Here is a 21,580-nt window from a genome sequence, read left to right on the forward strand (position 1 = left end):
CACGTTGGATGATGGTGGAATTGCTGCAAGAATTGTTGGGACCCAGCTAAAAGCAAGTTGAGTTGAGAATACAATTTTCAGCTTTTTGAAGTTTATCCTTTGTTGTGATTTCTTTTCTTACTATATTCATTTTTACACATAACTTTATATGTCATTTTGTATTCTTTTTCTGAGATGTATAAGGTTCAGGCTCTACAAAACCTAGACCTACCCCTGACTATTAGTTTCCCTATTTTGCAGTTGAGGAACTTGAGGTATTAAAGCACAAGGTCATACAGATAGTAAATGACAGAACTAGGTTCAAAACCAGGCAGTCTGGTCCCAAAACCTGTACATTTTAAAGCATTACATGATTTTTTTTTTTTTTTTACCATTATGCTTTTAATCACTATATTCTTAGCTACCACATTCTAAACTCTGTTATCTATTACCTTCTATTATCACTCCAATTTTATAGCTGAGTATACTGAAGTTTCAAGGGATTCTATGACTTACCCAAGATCACGCAGCTAATACGTGGCAAGACCAGAACATAAATCTGGATCTTCTATACACAAATCACGTGTTCTTTTCTCTGCACTGCTGATGTCCTCAGGAACACACACTAGGAGGACCCAGGCAAGCATCTCAGTAAGAGGATGTTAGAAAGGACTTAATGGATTTGGGCTTCTGTTAGGTGATATGTGGCAGCCTTAAGGAAGAGGGATTCTGCTCCGGACTGGATACTTTCAGGAAGTGGGTATACTTTTATGATTGGGTATGTAGAAGGTAAGAAGAATGGAGTGAGGCTAAAGTTGCGAGAGGTAATGAAGTTGCTCCTGTCAATCAGGATATGAGGATGTTTGGTTATTTTTCCAGTTTGTACAATGTCCATGTTTTTGTCTGTGGCCAGACAAAAAACATTATGGGGTAGTCTTGTTTTTGTCTTAATTCATCGTGGTCACTAGGGCCCATGTTTGATGATGATCTGTGAAATTGTTTGTGTTCGACCAGAGAACACTAAGACCTAGCTTTGAGTCCCAGATCAGCTCCTGCCTGTCAGGGGCTGCTTTCCTCCCTCACAGCGCCAAGAACTGCATTTGCCAAATCTCATGACATTACCAACACCAGCTGAAACTTCTTTTTGTCACTTTTTAATCCTTTTTTTCCCAGGAAATGCCGGAAAAAACCCAGCCGTGGTGGCTGATGACATAATCAGTGCTATTGAAGATTTTGTAGGGGAACATTCCACTGGATCATTAAAAATCGTTAAAGTTGTTGTCTTTCCACCTCATCTGCTAAATGTATTCTATAACAGCATGAAAAAAAGAGAAAGCCTCATGTCACCTGCCTTTCAGCCCACATTCTCCAGGACCTCATGTAAGTTGTTCATTTAAATAATAATCATGTGATTCTCTTTGACATCACTTAGAAAATGTTTGTATGTGAATGCTCATTTTACTTTTCCATCACTTTCTGAACTTTACAGACAACATCCCGTAGGTATGGGAAAAGTACAAGAATTACAGAACACAGTTTTCTGTGGAATGATTATTTTTCTGAGGGGCAAAATGATACCTGGGAGACAGGAGCAGCAAATAAACAGGAAGAAAATAGAAGAGAGGAGAAGGCAGAAGGAGGAGATTAGGCTTTGAGAAGTCTATCCAAAGGTCTTGTTGTTTACTTAGTGATTGCTATTGACCTTCAGTCCCCCTGTAGCTATGAACTAGCTGACCAACACTGGTTTATTGACCAGCCATCTCTAGATAAGTTAGCCTGAGATTAGAAGCTGATGCAGGAAGGGAATGACCAGGGTCAGCTGGCTGTACTACACCACAAGCAGGCAGATTCCAGGTTGCTACTCCGTAAGGTGTGTGCTTAGACATTATATGCAAGTACCTGTGCCGACCTGTTCCTCCAGCTTTCCTCCATATTGTGGCCTCTGCACCGCTGTTAAAATAACTAAAAATCCAACCCACTCTTGGAATCACAGTTTTTACCCCATAAAGCACTGTGATTTTGCTAGCAGCCCTGTAGGTATACATGGCCTCACTAAACTGAGAACTGTTGTGTGCCACCTGCTGCCAGTAGGAATTTCCATTCTCTACACGTGTCCCCTGTCAACTGTTCTCCTCAATGTGTCACAACAAATAGTACACACACAAAAAGTAAGTAAAAATGAAAATAACAGTTATAATAGTGAAGATTCTTGCAGTTGCAAGTAATAGAAAATCCAGTTTACATTAGCTTAATAAAAATGGAATTCATCGACTCTTTTACTTTTTAATGGCATAAAGGTCCAGGAGTATAGGGCTTTAGATGTAGTTTGATCTAGGGGCTCATATGAGGTCATCTAGACCCATCTAGGTTTTCTTTACCTTTCACCCTCTTCTCAGTTGTATTGTTTTTGTTCTCAAACTCCACATGGTGAAAAACAGCTGCTTGCAGCATCAGGCCCATGTTTTTTCATGGTCAAGTCTGACAGAAGAGGGAATATCTAGAGGAGATACATACTGGCTATCAGGAAATTGATACCTGGGAACAGAAGTCTCACACGAGCCCTGAGATTCCTTCTGATTGGATCAGTTAAGTCATCGCAGCAGCTAGGAAACTAGAATAACACTGATTGGCCAGGCCAGAGTCGCATGTACCACATGGCAAGCAGAGGGAATCACTATCTGCTGCACATGGACTAAGAGCCAGGGAAGGGTTATCTCCCCCCAAAGTTTAGGATACATTGGCTAGAAGAAGTGGAAAAGAACGCAGGAAAGGAGAAAATAATACACCCCAAGTATAGCATCTAGGAGCCCTGGTGGCACAGGGTTAAGGACTCAGCTGCTAACTGAAAGTTGGTGGTTTGAACCCACCAGCTGCTCCAGGGGAGATGTTGTGGCAGCCTGCTTGCATAAAGATTACAAGCCTTGGAAACCCATGGGCCAGTTCTCCTCTGTCCTGCTGGGTTGCTATGAGTCAGAATCCACTCGAAGGCAGTGGGTTTGGTTATTGGTTTATAAATAGGTGGGAGTTGAAGCCACTGAGTGTGGATGGAATTATTCTTGGCGAGCACGAAGGGTAAGGAGAGCAAAGACTGAGGGCCAGGCCACGATTCTTGTTTTTTAATCCCATTGCTGGAGAAGAGACTATGGTAGCGCACAGGGAAGGGTAAGGGAGGGCATTTATCCTGAATGCCAGAAATGGGAAAGTGGAGGGACACTTATCTTTTAAAAGAGATATATGGTGAAGAGCTCAGGAAAGTGCGTGGCACATGGCAAAAACTTAAAGAAAGGTAGCTACTGTGTTATTTTCCATGAGGCACTGGGCTGTAAGTCTCTACACCAAGATTCTGTTCCTTACTTTAATGGTGACCTTCCCTGTGACATTGGATGAGTTTCAACCTCCTGGAACTCAGTTTCCTCATCTGTAAACTGTCTAGCCCGGATCACTTTTTGTACACAGACAGAGTAGGTAGCAGAATTTGGTGTGGCTTGCGGGTATGATTTAGAAGTCTTGCCTTTCAATACTCTTAGCTTTAGCCTCTACTCCCTTTTTAAATGCAAATAGCTCTAGGATGTAAAAAAATAACAAGCTTAACCAGGTTTTCAAATGTTGTTAGTATCTTTATGTGCCATTGAGTTGGCTGTGCCTAAGGCAACCCCATATATAACAGAACGAAACACTGCCCGGCCCGGCACCATCCTCATAGTGTTGCTATATTTGAGCCCATTATTGCAGCCACTGTTGTCAATCCATCTTGTTGAGGGTCTTCTTCTCTTTCACTGACCCTCCACTTTTAAAATAATAACCGTATATTTATAAAGGACTCAGCGTTCCCTAAAGTGCTTTCACATCCTTTGTTATATGTTATCCTTGTAATAATCCTGTGAGTTGGTAGATGGAGCAGATACTGTAATTTCTCTTTAGAGAGAAGAAAATAAAGACTTACTCGGAAGTAGTATTACTTGTTCAGTGTCCCATGGCTGGTAACAGAGTGAGACTGATCAGGTCTTCTGATTTCAAGCCCTGGCAGCTTTCTACTCTGCAACTTCTTGGCATGGAAAGGGTAGGGGCAAGAAGAAAAACTTCAGTTATTCACTTCACAGTGTTGCCTGCTGTAGTCAGAGGAAAGCAAGCAGCAGTTGCAAAAGGACCCCAAGACCTAGGACTAAAAATCACTAGGCCAAAAGATCCTGAAGGGAGTGCACAGTGGGAAAAAGAAAGAATATAATTTGAAGAAACTACACATCGTATTGGTGGGAAACTTTTCCAGAAGAACTCTTTTAAGATGGAATTTAAAAAGTATAATGATTAGGGTTAGGTGCCTAGCTGTGACACCAGAACCTAACTCCCTACACAGACTTGCTGAACAGGAAAGGAATACCCTGGATCCCTCTCCCAGGTCTGGTATACGTTTCACTAAAAATAAGTGAATTGCAGTTTTCTTTCTAAGGAAGAAATCTACAGTGTTGTACCATCTTGTGGAATTTTCCTCATTAATACAACCTGGCCATATTTATACTAGTCATGTCATCATGGCAATCCGATGTCTAGCTTCAGTGTTTTAGAAATTCCCAGAAATCATTGGAAAGAAAAGGAAAACTCTGGGCACCATCACCTTCTGCGGAAGCATTCTCTAAGCATTCCTGCCATTTTCTGTATATGGCGCTTTCTCTGCTTAGTGTTGAAGGTGGGATACAGAACAATGGGCTTTAACTATCTTTAGCAGGGCAGTCAGGCTTCCAGAGAAAAATAATAAAGAGTCACATTAAATAAAACATAAAAGTGAACAGATAAGTGAAGTGAAATTTGCTTTCATGTTTATATACCAGTTTCTTCTGGAATTTCCAGGGAGATTTTAATATGAAGATACAGTAAGTCTAAGTTTGCCTAATATTTTAGCTAGACCATTAATAAAGATATTAGGTGTCGTATTGGCATCAGAACCATTCACTTCATCTGTGTTTACAAAATTGAAGCTAATAAAAGAAGGCAACTATAGAATGTGTAGCCATTTTTCACAGACCAGGGTTAGATGAATGGGAAACAGGAGCACAGGAAGTGCCCTGGTTTTCAGAAGTGCCTGGACTGGGTATTGTGTTTTCACTAAATGCTGACTTTCCAGGTGATGTTGCTGGACACTGGACTGACATGAATCAGCAGGGTCCCTGCTTGGTCTGGCTCCAACCTGGGCAACCAGAATATAACACTGTAATGGGCATGTTCAATCAGACTTGTTTTTTCTACAAAATAGAGAAGGTAATGTTGTGTTTAAAAATTACTTTATAAAAAATGTTGAAGGAACTAACATGAAAAAAAAAACTTTTCCTTCCTTAGTACCTTATTATGTTCCTATTCATTCCAATTGGATTCACCCCAGTTCTGTAGACTTCGAATCACATGGTCATTAGCAGTAATGAAGGAGAGTCCAAGGTTAAATGTGTATGTTAGGACACTTTCAGTTGTAATTCACAAAAATATTCACTCAAACTGCCTAAAGAATATTAACTGGCTTTGCTGTCAGCAATGTCCGCTTCATCTTAAGGCAGGAGTTCCCTAGTGGTTGTAGGATGGCTTCTGGCAATAACGAGGGATTCTGTGCTTCCTCATTTACATCCTACAGAAGAGAAACTGAGCTCTGTCCCACCATCCTTGGACAAAAGTCCTGAGCCTTGTATTGAATGGACCACTTCGACCAACCTCCAAGCCTGGGAAGTGCCGTGTGCTGACAGGCCTGAGCCCGGGTCACCTGATCCAATCAGTATGTGATTCCCATCATGAGGTTACCCTGACTGCTTTAACCCAATTAGGCTCCACCCTAAATTTTTGTGTAAGCCAATTCCCCCCAAACAGGAAGTTCGTGCACATTGGAGGTGGGGTAGAGTGGATTTTCAGGAGATCCCCAAAAGGTCTGCTATGCTGCATAAAGACATTAGCCAATGAAGTGTAAGAGTGTATCAGAAGGTTATTGTTGTTCTACCTGTGTCAGAGAAGAGTGGTGGCCTTCTAATAATTTAAAATGTAGCAGCTTTTCCCATATAATTGTGCACATACGTACCTTATAACATTTCTAAAATTGTACTTTGTTAACCTGCCTGACTCCACCATTAGACAGTGAGCTTCTTAAGGTAGGAGTTGCATCCTATTCTATTCATCTCTGCATTCACAGAACCCATCACAGTGTCTAACACATAGTAGGACACAATACATAGGGAATGGATGAACTTAATTCCTGAGATGGAAGGAGAACCAGAAGAAGGACTCTTCTTGCAGAAAGGACAGAACTGAGTAAGAGGAGATTCATGGTATTAAGAGTTGTTGAGAGTACAAGAAGAGCAAGAAACTTCACTTGTGTTTTCCAATATCTGCAGCTTTCTTGGCTTTTGTCCTACCATATGTATATAGAGAATATATATAGGTAAGCATTTTGATATAAAATATATAAGTTCTGTTATGTAAAGTAGATATTAATACACACTGTTACAAAGTATAGATGATAATTGTTGTTACTACTAGGTGTGTCGAGTCAGTTCTGACTCTTAGTGACCCTGTGTACAGTAGAACAACACACTGCTCAGTGGTGTGCCATCCTCACAATCATTGCTGTATTTGAGCCCATTGTTGCAGCCACTCTGATGGCCCTTCTTGCAGAGGGTCTTCCTCTTTTTCTCTGACCCTCTACTTTACCAAGTGCGATGTCCTTCTCCAGGGACTGGTCCCTCCTGATAATGTGTCCATGAGACAAGGTCTCGCCATCCTCTATTCAAAGGAGCATTCTGGCTGTACTTCTTCCAAGACAGATTTGTTCGTTCTTCTGGAACTCCATGGTATATTCAGTGTTCTTCAGGAACACCTTAATTCAAAGACATCAATTCTTCTTTGGACTTCCCTATTCATTCTCCGGCTTTCACATGCATATGAGGCAATTGAAAATACCATGGCTTGGGTTAGGCATGCCTTAGTCCTCAAAGTGATGTATTTCCCTTTTAATACTTCAGAGATGTCTAAAAGACAGCAGATTTGCCCAATGCAATATTTTGTTTGATTTCTTGACTGCTGCTTCCATGGGCATTTATTGTGGATCCAAGTAAAATGAAATTCTTGACAACATCAGTCTTTTTTCCATTTATCATGGTGTTGCTTATTGGTCCAGTTGTCAGGTTTTTTGTTTTCTTTATGTTGAGGTGTAATCTATACTGAAGGCTGTAGTCTTCGATCTTCATCAGTAAGTGCTTCAAGTTCTCTTCACTTGCAGCAAGCAAGGTTGTGTCGTTGGCGTATCACAAGTTGTTAATGAGTCTTCCTCCAACCTTGATGCCACATTCTTCTTCATAGAGTTCAGCTTCTGGAATTATTTGCTCAGCATACAGACTGAATAAGTGTGGTAAAAGGATACCACCCTGATACATACCTTTCTTGATTTTAAACCATGCAGTATCCCTTAGTTCTGTTCAAATGACTGCCACTTGGTCTATGTACAGATTCCTCATGAGCACAATTAACTGGAATTCCCATTCTTCACAATGTTCTCCATAATTTGTCATGGTCCACACATTTGATTGCCTTTTCATAGTCAATAAAACACTGGTAAACATCTTTCTGGTATTCCCTCCCTCCAGGGAATACCAGATGTCAGATGGACATCAGCAATGATATCCCTTGTTCCATATCCTCTCCTGAATCTGGCTTGAATTTCTGGAAGTTCCCTGTCATGTACTGCCACGACCATTTTTGAATTATCTTCAGCAAAAATTTACTTGAGTGTGATATTAATATTGTTCGATAATTTCTACATTCTGTTGGATCACCTTTCTTTGGAATGGGCACAAATGTGGATCTCTTCCAGTCAGTTGGCCAGGTAGCTGTCTTCCAAATTTCTTTAGCATACATGAGTGAATGCTTCCAGTGTTCCATTCATTTGTTGAAACATCTCAATTGGTATTCTGTCAATTCCTGGAGCCTTGTTTTTTGCCAGTGCCTTCGGTGTAGCTTAGATTTCTTTCTTCAGTACCATCAGCTATTAATCATATGCTATCTCGACTGAACTGTTTGGAACGTCAACCAATTCTTTTCGGTACAGTGACTCTGTATATTCCTTCCATCTTCTTTTGATTCTTCCTGCTGTTTTTCAGTATTTTCCCCTTAGTATCCTTCAGTATTGCAAGTCAAGCCTTGAATTTTTTCTTCAGTTCTTTCAGCTTGAGAAATGCCAAACGTGTTCTTACCTTTTGGTTTTCTAAGTCCAGGTCTTTGCACATTTTATTATAATATTTTACTTTGTCTTCTCGAGCCACCCTTTGAAATCTTCTGTTCAGCTCTTTTACTTCATCATTTCTTCCATTCACTTTAGCTACTCTGTGTTTAAGAGCAAGTTTCAGAATCTCTTCTGACATCCATTTTGGTCTTTTCTTTCTTTCCTGTCTTTTTAATGCCCTTTTGCTTTCTTCATATTTGATGTCATCCCATGACTTGTCTGGTCTTCAGTCATTAGTGTTCATTGTATCAAATCTATTCTCGAGATGGTCTCACAATTCAGGTGGGATGTACTTAAGGTTGTACTTTGGCTCTGGTGGACTTGTTTTTAATGTTCTTCAGCTTCAACTTGAATTATGATGCTAATAAATACATTTAACATACCCTTTTTCTCTCAGAATTTGCTGCCATTTGCATTTGATCCTCCTTTTTTTCTCCTCCTTCTTCATATTGCTTATTTTAGATCCACAGCAAAGACAATATACCAAACTCTAAGGTCGTTTCCAAAGGATCCCTGATGGCACAACGGTTAAGCACTCAGTTAACCAAAAGGTTGGCGATTGAAACCCACATAGTGGCTCTGTGAGAGAAAGACCTGGCGATCTGCTTCTGTAAAGATTACAGTGAAGATCACCCTATGGGGCAGTTCTACCCTGTTACATAGCGTTGCTATGAGTTGGAAATCAACTTGATGGCACCTGACAACAACAAGGTGATTTCCAAAATATTTTGCCCTTTGTCATTTGCAGATTGAGCGGATTCAAAATACATTCTTGTGGGATAGCTACCAGTTAAGGAAAGTTCACATGGACACCAAGAATGGCCATATAACTAACGAGAGATTCCTCTTCCATGGAACAGATGCAGGCTCAGTGCCACATGTCAATCAGCACGGCTTTAATCGAAGTTATGCTGGGAAGAATGGTAAGGAAGAGAGCCATCTGATGGCTGAGAATGAGGTGAACAGGTAGTTCTAGTGTTGACTGTTCACTCCCAAGCAACACAGAATCCTAGATGGCACCATATTGTCTTTGTCAGCTAGAGCTCACTGTGTTTCACTCTAAAATAAGACTGGCAACCTTCTGAAGCCAGATGGGGTGAATTTTAGAAATGATGAAAAGTGGCTTTGGTGGGCAGGAATGTAATTGTTTTATTTTGTCAGATTTGGGTGTGACTCTACATATTATGTAATTTTTATTCCATGTGCTTAGGAAGGCTTTTGTCTTTCTCTTTACAGCGGCACACTATGGAAAAGGAACCTATTTTGCTGTTGATGCCAGTTATTCTGCCAATGATGTGTACTCCAAACCAGATGAGAATGGGAGAAAGCATATGTATGTTGCGCGAGTTCTTACTGGAATCTCCACACGTGGGTGTGCAGGATTACTTGCCCCTCCAGCGAAGAACCCTCACGATCCTACAGATCTGTATGATTCTGTCACAGATGACCCATATCACCCAAAGATATTTGTGGTGTTCTCCGATAACCACGCTTACCCCGAATATCTCATAACTTTCAGACATTAAATATGACTTAAGTCATATAGTTCTAAGAACAATTTGCAAATTCCTTGTGCTTGCTTTTGATTTGCTTCTGCAGATGAAATTATCCTTTTTATGTGCTGAAATACTGAAAAGAGCCTTTTTAAAATGCTGTGCTGCTGCAAGGTTGTAGCTTACCTCTACTTCTGAGATTTATGGGTAGAAGCCAAGGAATGTCGGTGGTGTAGCTATAGCTACAACTATCCACAGACACAGAATCTGGAGAGGAAAGAACCCATTCCTTTTTTCTGTGGGAAAAGTAATATGATGAATCATGTTAAAGCCAAGATGTGATCGTTCCTATTGGAATATGCGAAGACATCAGACTGTGGCTCGCTAAACCGTGCTGTGAAGTGGATAGGCTTCTGTTGTGCATCTGTAACAGCTGGGGATTGTGCCTATTTAAGACATACTTATCAATAGCTCAGCAGAATAACCAAATCAAAAAGTATTACCTCAAATCTTTTGTGGAACAAACCAGGTAAAAATGTACTGTATGGTTATCTAAGGTTTCAAAACAAATTACTACTAAATTAGGGAGTAAATCCCAAATATTCTTTGTGGGTCAGGAATTCATGTGAAGGGTTACTGGATTGTTGTAACTTGGGGTCTCTCGTGAAGTTGTCGTCACGATATCACCTGGGCTGCAGTTATCTGAAGGCTTGACTGGGGCTGGAGGATCTGTTTCCAAGGTGAATGAATCACTCACATAGCTGGCAAGTTTTTGCTGGTTGGAGACAGGAGTCCTAGGTTCTTCTCCACATGAGCTTCTCAACAGGCTACTAGAGTGTCTTTATGACATGGTGGCCAATTTACTCTAGAGCAAGCAGTTCAAGAGAAAGGCAAGTTGGAAGCCACAATGTCTTTTATGTCTTTTGTGGACTCATACGCCATCATTTCCAAAATATCCTATTGATTATATGAATCAGCCCACTCAATGTGGGAGGAACTACACAACGTTGTGGGTATCAGCAGGCAAGGACCATTTGGGGCCATCTTGAAGACTGCCTACCACACACATGAATATGTGAATGAATGGTATAGCATGCTAACAGTGAAAAGCATACTAGTCTCATCATCTCCTCTTCCCTCTCCTTCCACACCCCTGTCCTCAGTGCAAGAAGACTCCTTGTCTGTTTTAACACTTCCAGCACTCAGCATCATGAGCAAAATGACACTATCATGCAACCACTCTAATTATTGGAAATCTCCTCTTTACACTGAGTTGAAATCTGTCCTTCTATGTCTTTTACCTATTGATTACTGCCGTGACTTATGGAGGACACAAACAAGTCCCATTTGTCTTATAGATGAAAACCCTTCAGATCTATATGTTCCTCTACTATCTAAGAGTTATGTAAATTCTTAATATATGTAGCAGCATATTTATCCTGAAGTCTCACTTTGGAGGACTTTTAAACATTTAAAAATGTTTACACTGTTTTTTTTTTTTATATACGAAGAATACAGGAAAACAAAGAAAATAACTTTCTCACCAAATTTCGTCACCCATAATTCCAACACTAAGTAAACCACTGCCAATTTTCTCATGTACTCTCTCCTAGTTCCTTCTCTATCCATAGTCAACAAACTCAAGATCACCCCTTTTATTCAGTCACTAATTATACTTTTTTTTAATTAATTATACACTATTGTATCTACTGTTTTCATTTAATATTACAATATAAATATTTCTCTCATGTTATTAATCAGTAAACATAATTGTAATAGCTGAGTTATTCTAATTATATAAGTGTATGGAGTTTTTTTAAAAAAGTGATAATCTTATTAATCTGATTTTTCAGCATATCTGTGTCATTTTCCCCATGTCATGAAATATATATCATTTTTAATGGTTGCATGGTATTTCATTGTGTGTTTATACCTACATGTCTTGTCCTTCTAGGATGCCTGTGCGTCTAGCTAAATATATGATTGGAACATGAGATGCAAAGACCATAACCTACCTTCCACAAGACACCACTCCCTAAGGTGCCTGAGGGAAAGATAACCCTAGAGAACAAAGCAAAGTTAAATAATGCTCAGTTACAACCTGAGCTTTAGCTCCCAACCCCAATGTTGAATTCTGTTGAGGAAGGTTGGAGGGAAGGATTCTATTTACTTAGGTTAGGTAGGCTTTTACTTGGCAGTGTCAACTGCTGACTTGCTGTCTCTATAGATGCTGTTACACAAGGAGTCCTTGATTTATTTTTCTGTATCCTTACTTTACTAGTAAGACTTAGACATCTTGAGTGCACAACACCCATTTTATTAAAGTTGTGATGGTTTCTTGCGGAACAAAAATAAACCAATTAACACTATAGTTACTAGAAATTCTACCTTCCTTCAGCCTGAAGCTAAATCATGTCTTTCCATCCTTTTCTGAAGCTAAATCACGTCTGTTCCTTCCCGTTGGGTTGATGTTCTCTCTCCCAAGAACCCACTGCTTGAACTTAATCAAAGTTGAAAGTCTTTCTCCAACTTTGCCAATTACTGAAGAAAGGGGTCCCTTTTCTGTGGATCAGTCAAGTGATACCTAACTGATACCATGGGTTAATAATCTGGACTGGTGGACTGCTTTCACGGAGGGCTTTACTATCTCATATATCATCTCTTGTTATTTCTTTTAGCTTTTTCTCTTTCTCGTTCCTTTTTTTCCCCTCCAGTCCTTTCCTTCAGTTGTGGAAGAACGAAGCCACACACTCAGCTTGAATCAGTCAGAGGAAGTATGAAAATGGTGTGGCATCAGACCTCATCTAACTTCACGGGGAAGAAAGAGAATCACCATCAACGTTAGCCCAAAGCTCATTCCTGAGAGGTCGAGGTCAGACAAAATTCCACTCTCCAATATTTTTACCAATTCTAACACTGCCTTCCTGCCCATAGCACTTTCTACTTCTCTGTTGCGTTCATTAATTTGTTGCAGTGGACACACAGAACTCACAGACCATACTCATGATTATGGGATTTATTAGGGAAGTAACAAGTTATGTACAATTCAGGATCAGGATCAAATTGGAGCCAACAGGAACAAGTCAGGATACAGTTCTTTGATCAGGACAGCTTTTCGGTTGTTGCCTCTGGGTACTCCTATCGGCCTAGGCCCTCTGCTCTTCGCCTGGGCCCCTGCTCCGGCCTGCTTGGGCAAGTGTTACAAAGCTCTTTAGCTCTGCTGTTAAGTGCCTGGAGGTACCCCACTCCGCCAGGAAGCCTCCTTCCTGAAGGCGCTCAGCTTTCTTGCTCAGTGGCCCGGCACACCCACTGTAGCCACTTTGCTCAGTGGGCTGGGAAGCCCACTGTGCCATCCTGTGCCGGTCTCATAGTTCCGCTGCTGCCCTTTCTCTGCTACTGGACTCTGCCATGCTTGTTGCTGCTTCTCACCATCTCTTGCCGTTTCTGGTGTTACAGCTGTCTCCTGGATCTTAGGAGGTTCTCAGCACAGGGACCTGGGTCCAAAGGACGCGCTCCATGCCTGGCTCTTCTTCTTGATGGTAGTGAGGCTACCTGTGCCTCTGGGATTGGCTTTCTTTAAGCCTAGCAGAATGGCAAAACTGAACGATTCCCTGCAAGGGTTCCATGCACCTTATTTGCATAGTCGATCTTATGTGGGTGCTACCAGACCTTGGCTAAAAGGGCCATGTAATAGTAAATTCACTATACCACAGAAGTATTGCCATTTCTTTCGGCATCTATAGCAGAGAGCCATCAGAATCCATGCAGTGCACATGGTGATACATTATGTGAATGCAAAGTTAGGGGATATTTACAGTGTGGTGGGTTAATTACCACAAGGCTGGTGGGATTATTTACAGCTAATATTGACAGATTCAATATCTGCTAAACACTAGAACAAATTTTCCCTTACAGTAAACATGCCTTACAAGCTTAATTGATTCATTTATTATATTTACAAGCCATGGGCTGTGGATTTTCCCACAACTATTTAGGGAGAGTGTTTTGTTTCTGAGCTCACAGAGTGTACATACCTGCATCTTAAAAGACTTCGTGCCCCACCTCCTTCCTGGTGTATATTATTGTTTTCAGTCACCAGGATGTAAATATCCTCCAACCTTTTCCTTACCTTATATAGAAGGGGATTTTCAACACATAAATTTAATTCCCCAAGGCCTCTTGTTACCTAAAATTATAATTCCATGAGTTAGACTCATCAAATACATAATTCTGGCTTCCACAAAACCCAGCCCCACCTCTTCAATCTGAGCCTTTCCTTTATGTGCTCCTCGTATTCCCATCTCATCACTCCCAAGCCTGGCGCCACCTCACCACACAATACACTCTTCACACTCGGTTTAGACAACTAGAGCACACTGGAGAGGATTACACCATGCATGAATAAACTTTCTGCCAAGTAATGAAAGTGTTCCTCTATTGGCCTTTGTGGTTTATAGTCCAGAATGGTGGTTTCTTTTTCCTATTAACTGTACTAGCAAGCCATTTAAAAGAGACTGAGATAAGGAAAATCTTCATTATCACAAACAACTACCTAAACAGCTCTGAGGTCAACAACAAAAACGAAATTTCAGTGTAAATGAAGGGAAAAAAAAAAAAAAAATCAACAAGACACCAGGCAAAAAATAGAAACATTAGAACCTGAAAGACAGTAAGAACTATAAATGTAATTTAGGGAAGAACTGAACTCTAAGAATCGTAACATAAAGGCAGCAGCATTTTTTCAAATCAACCTAATGGTCTTTGTTTGATGCCCTTGTCAACAAAGCAGAGTGGCTCCCTTGCTCTTCATGGCAGTTCTATCATGGAGCTCACTTTGACTGAGAGAATGCTGATTCCCCAAGGGGGCCATACCTATCTCCTTCAGGTAGTTAGTGGTGGTGCCAAGAGTGATGTCAGTTCTCTGACAACTGAATCTGAGTTGTTGCTGGGCTCCACCCCAAATAGCTGAAAGCAGAAAGAGAAGTAGAAGCGATTTACTGAAAAAATAAAAGATTATTAACTAGTCCTATCAAATAAGTCAAGAGAACATAATTAACTTAGAAAATAGGGCATGTATATTCAGATAAAATAAAATGAAAAGGACAGGGTGAAAACTGTTTGAGAAACAGTGAAGTTCCTTGATCCCTTCCCTGCTCCTTACCCAGAATGGCTGCCTTTCAACTGACCTGGCAGAAATCTGGAGACTATTTCCTGTAGAAGGTAAAATAGGTCTCTGGATAAGACACCAGGCACAGGTAGATCTTGGGTCCTGTACCAAAATACTAAATAATTCTGAGACTACCCCTTCCTGCTCCAAAAACTTTCTTCCCCCATTGGCTCCCAGTACAATGACAGCCAGACTTTTACCCTCCAGGGAAGAGATCAGAAATCTCTTCTTTGCAGAACGTGTCCAGGTCAAGAGAAAAGTTTACCTAAAGATACTGATATCAGAGTTTCCATAGTGCACAGACCACCAAATCATGTATGTTGTTGTCTAGTCGGCTCTGACTCCTGGTGACCCCATATGTGCAGAGTAGAACTGTGTTGCATAGGATTTTCGAAGCAGTGACCTTTCAAAAATAGATTACCGGGCCTGTCTTCTGATGTGCCTCACGGTGGATTCGAATCACCAAAGTTTTTGCTGGTAGTAGAGTGCTTAAGGGTTTAAGCCACACAGGAACTCCTAAATTATGTATAGCTCCCCTCCCCCCCAAAAAGCAAAAAACTCATTGCCTTTGAGTTGAATTCCAATTCACAGTGACCCTACAGGGCAGAGTAGAACTGCCCCAGAGGGTTTCCAAGCCTGTAAATCTTTTTTTTAAATTTTTTTTTTTTTATTGTGCTTAGGTGAAAATTTACAGCTGAAGTTAATCTCTCATACAAAAATTTATACACATATTGTTTTGTAATATCAGTTGCAGTCCCCACAATGTGACAGCACAGTCCACCTTTCCACCCCGGATTCCCTGTGCCCATTCAACCAGTTCTTGTTCTTTCCTGCCTCTGGACAGAAGTCACCCATATGGTCTCGTGTATCTGATTGAACTAAGAAGCACACTTCTCTCATGTATTATTTTTTGTGTTATAGTCCTGTCTAATTTTTGTCTGAAGAGTAGGCTTCAGGAATAGTTTCAGTTCTGGGTTAACAGAGTGTCCAGGGGCCATAGTTTTGGGAGTCCGTCCAGTCTCTGTCAGACGATTTAGCCTGGTCTTTTTATGTGAATTTGAGTTCTGCTCTACGCTTTTCTCCTGCTCTCTGGAACTCTCTGTTGTGTTCCCTGTCAGGGCAGTTATTGGTGGTAGCCGAGTACCCTCTAGTTCTTCTGGTCTCAGGCTGGTGGAGTCTCTGATTTATGTGTTCTTTAGTCTCTTGGGCTGGTATTTTCCAGGTCTTTGGTTTTCGTCATTGTCCTTTGCTCCAAGTGGGATGGGATGAATTGATGCATCTTAGATGGCTGCTCGCAACCAAAGCTGTCAATCTTTATGAAAGTAGACTGCCACATCTTTCTCCCACAGAGCAGCTGGTGGGTTCAAACAGCTGACCTCTCCATTAGCATCCAAATGTTTAATCACTGCTCCACCGGGGCACCTTAAATCATGTATATTGATTATACTCAAAATCGATAAACCCCACTCACTAGCTCAGAGCTTCCAGTAACTTTTTAGAATCTTGTGAACAGACAATGAAAGATTATCAGACATTCAAGGAAAGTATCTGTTCTTAGGTGCCTTTGAGTGTGTTCCAACTCACAGTGACCCTCAGTACAACAGAATGAAATGCTGCCCACTCCTGCTCCATCCTCACAATCCTTGCTATGTCTGAGCCCATTGTTGTAGCCACTGTGTCAATCCATCTCGTTGAGGGTCTTTCTCTTTTTCGTTGACCCTCTACTTTGCCAATCATCATGATGTCCTTGTCCAGGGACTAGTCCTTCCTGATAACCTGTCCAAAGTACATGGGACTAAGTCTCGTCATCCTTGCTTCTAAGGAGCATTCTGGCTGTACTTCTGAGACAGATTTGTTCGTTCTTCTGGCAGTCCATGATATACTTAATATTCTTCACCAACACCATAATTCAAACGCATCAATTCTTCCTCATTCGTGGTGCAGCTTTCACATGCATGTGAAGCAATTGAAAATACCATGGCTTGAGTCAGGTGCACCTTAGTCCTCAAACTGACATCTTTGCTTTTTCACATTTTAAAGAGGTCTTTTACAGCCTATTTGCCCTATGCAATGCGTCATTTGATTTCTTGACTGCTGCCTCCATGGGCATTGATTGTGGATCCAAGTAAAATGAAATCTTTGACAACTTCAATCATCTTTTTTTGATGCTTCCTGCATCGTTCAATATTTTCCCTGTAATATCCTTCCATATTGCAACTTGAGGCCTGAATTTTTTCTTCAGTTCTTTCGCTTGAGAAATGCCAAGCGTGTTCTTCTCTTTTGGTTTTCCTCTTCTTTGTTTCCAACTTTTGCATTCCAATGACTGGTAATTATCAATGCATATTGATTGCATTGATAATGTTTGATCACATTCAGACCACAGAAGTTGGTAAAAATCTTTAATTTCTTCATCTTTGGCCTTAGTGGTTGGTGCATAAATTTGGATAATGATCGTATTAACTGGCCTTCCTTGTAGGCATATCACTGGCAGGGTTGTACTTCAGAATAAATCTTGAAATGTTCTTTTCGACAATGAAGGCAACACCATTCCTCTTCAATTTTTCATTCCCAGCGTAGTAGACCATATGATTGTCCAATTCAAAATGGCCAATATCAATCCATCTCAGCTCACTAATGCCTAGAATACTGATCTTTATGTGTCCCATTTAATTTTTGAAGACTTCCAGTTTGCCTAGATTCATACTTTGCACATTCTACATTCTGATTATTAATGGATTTTTGCAGCTTTTCCTTTCATTTTGAGTTGAGCCACATAAGCAAATGAAGGTCCTGAAAGCTTGACTCCACCCACATCATTAAGGTCGACTCTACTTTGAGGAGGCAGCTCTCCCCCTGTCATATTTTGAGTGCCTTCCGACCTGAGGGACTCATCTTCTGGCACTGTATCAGACAGTGTTCCGCTGCTATTCATAAGGCCAATTTTTTCAGAAGTAGACCTCCAGGATCTTCTTTCTAGTCTGTCTTAGTCTGGAAGCTCTGCTGAAACCTGTCCACCATGTGTGACCCTGCTGGTATTTGAAACACAGTGGCATAGCTTCCAGCATCACAGCAACATCCAAGCCACCACAGTACAACAAACTGACAGATGAGTGGTAGAGGAAAGCATTTAATTTAGTATAAAGAGGTTTAAAAAACTATCACTGGAATCAGAATGCTATAAAAAAGAATATAACCTTTAGACCATATTTTACTAAAAGAGCTTCTGGGTTATTTCTACATTTCAGTTATAAACGTTAAAAGGTCCTTTTATATTAACACGGCCTGGGAGGTACGTAACTAATCGTTCATTCTAATTCCTGAGTTTGCCCCCTCTTACTGCGATGTTTGGGAGAAAGACTGCCCTGTCACCAAAAACCAAACCCTTTGCCCTTGAGTTGATCCTGACTCATAGTGACCCTATGAGAGAGAGTAGAACTGCCCCATAGGGTTTCCAAGGCATGCCTGGTGAATTTGAACTGCTGACCTTTTAGTTAGCAGCCGTAGCACTTAATCCCTATGCCACCAGGGTTTCCTGTCACACACATAACCAGTTGGTATGTTGCTAGGGGTTTGCATAAATAAAAAGAAAAGTGACATCAAAATTTAAAAGTTGAACAGGATATAGCAACCTATTGCAAGTATATTTTTAGGTCAAAAAGTAGTCAACTAGATCTTTAATGATATATCAGAAGGAGCCCTGGTAGTGCAATGGTTAAATGCACGGCTGCTAACCAAAAGGTCGGAGGTTTGAATCCACCAGTGGCTCAAATACCTGGTGACCTACTCCAGCAAAGATTAAAACCTAGAAAAGCCCATGGGGCAGTTCTACTCTGTTATATACGTCCACTGGGAGTAGGAATTGACTCTACCACACACAACACCAACAACAAATATATGAGGCAAGGAAAATAATGAAGACAGCTTAAACTTATAAAATTTATAAAAACAAAGTGTTTATACTTACAATATAAAATATATATTTTAAATTTACAAAATTAAATTTTATAAATGCATGTATTTATTAAATTTATAAAAACAAAAAATACAATGTAGTAAAATAGACAAAGAAGAAAATTTCCAAAAGTGCATGAAAACTTGATAGACACGCAGTTAAAATCTTGAAATTCCTAAGTATCATTCATTCATTCAACAAATGATATTCATTCATTCAACAATTAATTATTGAATATATATCTGACATTTTACCAGGTGCTAGACAGAGCAATGGAAACCCTGGTGGTGTAGTGGTTAAGTGCTATGGCTGCTAACCAAGAGATCAGCAGTTTGAATCTGCCAGGCGCTCTTTGGAAACTATTGGGCAGTTCTACTCTGTCCTATAGGGTCACTATGAGTCGGAATCGACTGGACGGCAGTGGGTAGATAGAGCAATAAACAAGACTGTGGGTATAGGGTTCTTGCCCTCTACCAGAGACCCCATGTGTTTCAGAGTAGAACTGTGCTTCAATGACTCTTCAATGACTGTGATGTTTAGGAAGTAGATAACCAGGCCTTTCTTTCAAGGTTCCTTTGGGTATGTTGGCACAGGCTAACGTTTTTGTTAGTAGCCGAGTGCTTAACTGTTTGCACTACCCAGGGTTTCCTTTTGCCCTTTAAGAGCAGAGAGACAGTAAACAAATAATTACAAAATTAATTAACTGAAATTGCAGTAGGCATGAAAGGAGAAGGAGACGGTGGTTGGCTGCTAATCGAAAGGTTGGTTGTTCAAACCCACCAGCTACTCTGAGGGAGAAAGATGTGGCGATCATCTTCTGTAAAGATTACAGCTTTGAAAACTCTAGGCAGCAGTTCTACCCTGTTCTATAGGGTCGCTATGAGTTGGAATTGACTCAACTGCAACAAGTTTGGCTTGATTTTGGTAGAAGGTGCTACAGATCTATTTAACTAAAAACAACTGAGTCTTGAGGTCAGGGTCACTTTCCTGAGGAACATGGCAAACAGGAATAATAACATTTCTTGGTTTTAAAACATGATAACATAAAATGAAAATGTTTAAGTTGACGTGAAATTCTGTTTCCAAATGGAATGGATTATCTAGTGACAGACCCACACTCTCACCAAAAAACTTGAACAAAATAGAGAAATCATCTATTTTACAGCAGGGGAGAGCTGTTGAATCAATGAGAACTGGAAGGGTGAAGACCCCAGAGAGGGCATCTTAGTTATCTCGTGCTGCTATAACAGAAATACTACAAGTGGATGGCTTAACAAACAGAAGTTTATTCTCTCACAGTCTAGTAGACTAGGAGTCCAACCAAATTCAGGGTGTCAGCTCCAGGGGAAGGCTTTCCCTCTCTGTTGGCTCTGGAGGAAGGTCCTTGTCATCAATCTTCCTCTGGACTAAGATCTTCTCCACACAGGGACCTGGGTCCAAAGGACACGTGCTCCTGGCTTTACTTTCTTGGTGGTATGAGGTCCCCCTGTCTCTCTGCTTGCTCCTCTCTTTTATATCTCAAAAGAGATTGACTTAAGACAACCTAATCTTGTAGATTGAGTTCTGCCTCACTCACATAACTTTCAGTAATTCTGTCTCATTAATATCATAGAGGTAGGATTTACAACGCATGGGAAAATCACATCAAATGACAAAATGGTAGACAATCACACAATATTGGGAATCATGGACTAGCCAAGTTGACATGCATTTTTTGGGGACACAATTCAATCCATGACAGAGAAAGAACCTCTAAGAACTGACTTCTGCAGTCACATAACGAGGGGTCATTTGTTGATTCTGGGCACAGGCAGGTGGCTGGTAATCCCAGGCTTTGCAGCATAGAAGACGCCGGGAGACAGAGCACAGAGGACTTTGGGTGAAAATTTGGAAGGTGTCAAGCATATAGTTTTGACCTCAGAACATCTGTTGAATTCTGGTGGTGCACAGGGCTGGAGTCAAAAAAGAGAAGCAGAAAACCTCTGAAAGCAAAGTAAGGTCTTCAGCAGTCTTGTGAGAAACATTAGAATTTAAGATTCACCAGGAAAGAATATACCAGGATCTCTACTGAAAATCCTGGAGAGACTAGAGTAAAACCCAAGTAAACTGAGCCTTATCAGGGCTGCCACTCAGCCTCAAGTCAGCACAGTCCATCATTGGAGTTAGGTGACCAGAAGCTGATGAGAAATAAGATGGTTCATAAAATTAATATAATGGGCAAGATTATCAAAGAGTGTTCTAGATACAAAGGGGGTCATGAGAATAATTTGTTCTAGTGGACCTCTGGTATACAGAAATATCAATAATGAAAATACTTTAGAAACCTACACTATCCACCATACACTACAAAAAAAAAAAAAAAACTAGGTGGATTGAGAGATTAAATACTTTAAAAATGAAAATAACACAATCACATATACGTGAACAGACTAGCACAAGGGGAAATCAGTTTTTGACTACTGATGAAATAGAAATGAAAAAAAGGGGGACAGGTTCATTCCTTAAATATGTTTAGCTCTAGTGGAATGAATACCAATAAAGCCAAGATTTCAAAATTCAGAAGAATGGAGAAAACGCTTGCACATAAAGACAAAAGTTCAATAACTAAAATATATAAAGAGCTCACATAAATAAGTAAAAATGCCAACTGTCCCTTAAATGCTTAAAAGGCAGTTTATATAAGAAGAAACACAATCGGTAAATCGTTATTTTAAAAATCTTCAGGCAAAATGCTTGCTGGT

The 21,580-nt window shown here is 40.5% G+C and overlaps 1 protein-coding gene across 35 annotated transcripts in view; it reads left to right on the forward strand.

Annotated features, from left to right (window-relative positions):
* Positions 1–21,212, forward strand: part of PARP15 (poly(ADP-ribose) polymerase family member 15) — a 75,084-nt gene extending 53,872 nt beyond the window's left edge. For 32 of the 35 annotated variants that reach the window (XM_064289378.1, XM_064289677.1, XM_064289341.1 and 29 more), the window contains 4 exons: positions 1,153–1,359; positions 5,099–5,232; positions 8,976–9,150; positions 9,464–21,212. In XM_064289378.1, the coding sequence (XP_064145448.1) occupies positions 1,153–1,359; positions 5,099–5,232; positions 8,976–9,150; positions 9,464–9,753 (806 nt within the window). In that variant the 3' untranslated portion in view covers positions 9,754–21,212. The other 3 variants (XR_010322832.1, XR_010322834.1, XM_064290391.1) reach the window with 3 other exon arrangements.
* The last annotated feature ends 368 nt before the right edge of the window (positions 21,213–21,580 follow it).

This window comes from Loxodonta africana, chromosome 1, assembly GCF_030014295.1.
Source record: "Loxodonta africana isolate mLoxAfr1 chromosome 1, mLoxAfr1.hap2, whole genome shotgun sequence".
Lineage (NCBI taxonomy): Eukaryota > Metazoa > Chordata > Mammalia > Proboscidea > Elephantidae > Loxodonta > Loxodonta africana.